General features: G+C 34.2%; 1 protein-coding gene across 1 annotated transcript; it reads left to right on the top strand.

Moving 5' to 3' along the window:
• Positions 1–4: 4 nt before the first annotated feature.
• Positions 5–2,181, top strand: LOC144477793 (uncharacterized; the record flags this gene model as incomplete). The annotated part of the gene is made up of 4 exons (XM_078195531.1): positions 5–34; positions 106–207; positions 628–783; positions 858–2,181. Coding segments are annotated over 4 exons (396 nt in total), but the record flags the coding sequence as incomplete, so codon positions are not given.
• Positions 2,182–2,210: the final 29 nt, after the last annotated feature.

The raw sequence follows: 2,210 nt of genomic DNA, 5'->3' as shown, positions 1-2,210 counted from the left end.
AATCCTTGTAAATGCAGGACTCAATATCATTGGGGTACGTAGTCAAGAAACATAGGTTGACGAGACATGGACCACGACTTATTGAAATGAAATATCTTTTTACAGCACCTTGCGTTTGCAGTAAAATGTCAATTTACATTTGTGGCTGTGACGGTGTTGCTAGAAGTTTTCACGTGTGTGTTGCCAGCTGACAGTCTGATAGAAGCAGTAAGTGATTGATTCCCATTACTGTAGCTAATTAAGATATACTAATGTCTGCATTACTTTTAAACACAAGTGAGTCCTTTTAAGAATCTATTGTCTGTTCCAACTTAATCATCACATTATCACATTTTCTGTAAAGAATTTTATTATTATCTACTGTATACAAAACTACTGCTTTTTCTTATATAAAAAACTCCGTACTTGTTGGCACGATCTTTCATCTAAAGACATTATTAGACATTTGATTGTTAATAATGTGTTATTTATAATCCAGCTGCATAACCAATGACTTTTTGCTATATCTCAGTATACTAATTTATAACACCAAATTTGTATGCGCAAACATCGCTGTAAGAAGAATGAAAAAATTTAGATAACGAGATTTGATTTATATTAGTCGTTCAATTGTGATTTATTAATCAGAGTGAAGGAGGTATTCGGAGTGTGTACAATGTAAAATGGTATGAACGAGATCTGAGTGTGCAGAAAATGGTATACCGCATGATGATGCGACAGAAGCCGATAGTCGTCAGCTTTATATACGTCGTGCCGCAACTATCCTTGGACTATTATTGTTCGGTATATGTTCATACGTGTTCTTGACTTTATAACGATCATTTTGTAATATTCTTCACAAGTTCTTCGATTTTTAGTACATTGCGAACGCTTTCTCTATGTTCACTACTTTGCGTTTTCTACTCAGTGATCCGGAAGAGATAACGTCGTCTGACATTGCTAATGCCACCTGTTGCAACAACTGATACAATCTGTTTCATAAAACGTTTATGTTACAATATCCGAAATAATACACCAGTACTGTATCGTGTATTCACTGTACCTGCCGGTGGTTATTTATTAGAACTGATATTAATAAACGTTCCATTTATAAACTGACAAATCATCTGTAGTACTGCAATTCAATAATATCATTTGAATTTCAGTGATGTCCACTGTCATTCATATTTGAATGACCCGTCGTATAAATTGATTCTCTTCTTATCGCTTGTTTTGTATATTATCATTTTTCATTATTCTCGCGTAAAATGAAACTACCGTAAGCCAGAAATGTCATTCTGCATTTGCAACTAAAATGTCTTCTAGTGGAAAGGGTTAACATCCAAATAAAGTTGTATTTGTCAAAAAGTAACACCGTTTCCTCGCGGAGAATTTTGCAAACTCGGTTCTAAAAAATAAATGTATCTAGATTCGCAATGTTTATATTATATATAAAGTTGTAAATAGGATAAATATAAATAATATTCCGCTAGGAAAGTTACCTTATTATCTTTTAACACGTTCGTCGCTGACAATTAGACACTAAAATCCCCACATAATTAAAGCAATTTAATGAATTAAAATAAAACTAAAAAGTTCACATTTATCATAGGGGGTGACATTAGAACTCTTTCGCATTCGAAAAATCATAGTCGAATTCATTTTGCTCGAATATATTGCAATAAAAATAAATTTTCAAAATTGGTCAGAAATTAATGTCACCTAGATATGAGTGACGCGGCGATGAACGTGTTAAGAACGATGCCAGATGACCATTTGATGTTGGCAAGAAATCTACCATCTATGAAATAGTAGAGAAATACTGAAAAGAATGGACCACCATATAAACTCTACGAAAGCACGTGTAATAACGTTGCACCATTACAGAGTACTGTCCGTGCTACTAGACATCAGAAGAGACTAAGCGATACGGTTCATGGGAAGTTTAAAAACTGGGAGAAAATGAATGAGAATATAAGATTCTTGGAAATTCCAGAAGATATTCGAAACGCTTATTGAAAGTAATCAATGCAATTACGCGTTGAAGATAATTGTACGCGTTGAACGTAATTGTAGGTATCGGCACTAATCGATACCGCCAGTCGAGCATTTTCATTTAGTTAGGGTGCTTAATTGTAGTAATAAGCAATTCAAATTGCTACTTGTAACAATCCGTCCATCTATATCCGCCATGTGTCGATGAGGAAGTATCGCGATTGGCAGTGTATAGT

The sequence above is a fragment of the Augochlora pura genome, unplaced genomic scaffold (assembly GCF_028453695.1).
Source record: "Augochlora pura isolate Apur16 unplaced genomic scaffold, APUR_v2.2.1 APUR_unplaced_3764, whole genome shotgun sequence".
Lineage (NCBI taxonomy): Eukaryota > Metazoa > Arthropoda > Insecta > Hymenoptera > Halictidae > Augochlora > Augochlora pura.
The sequence above is the reverse complement of the archived record's forward strand: the minus strand, read 5'-3'. Positions and strand labels throughout refer to the sequence as shown.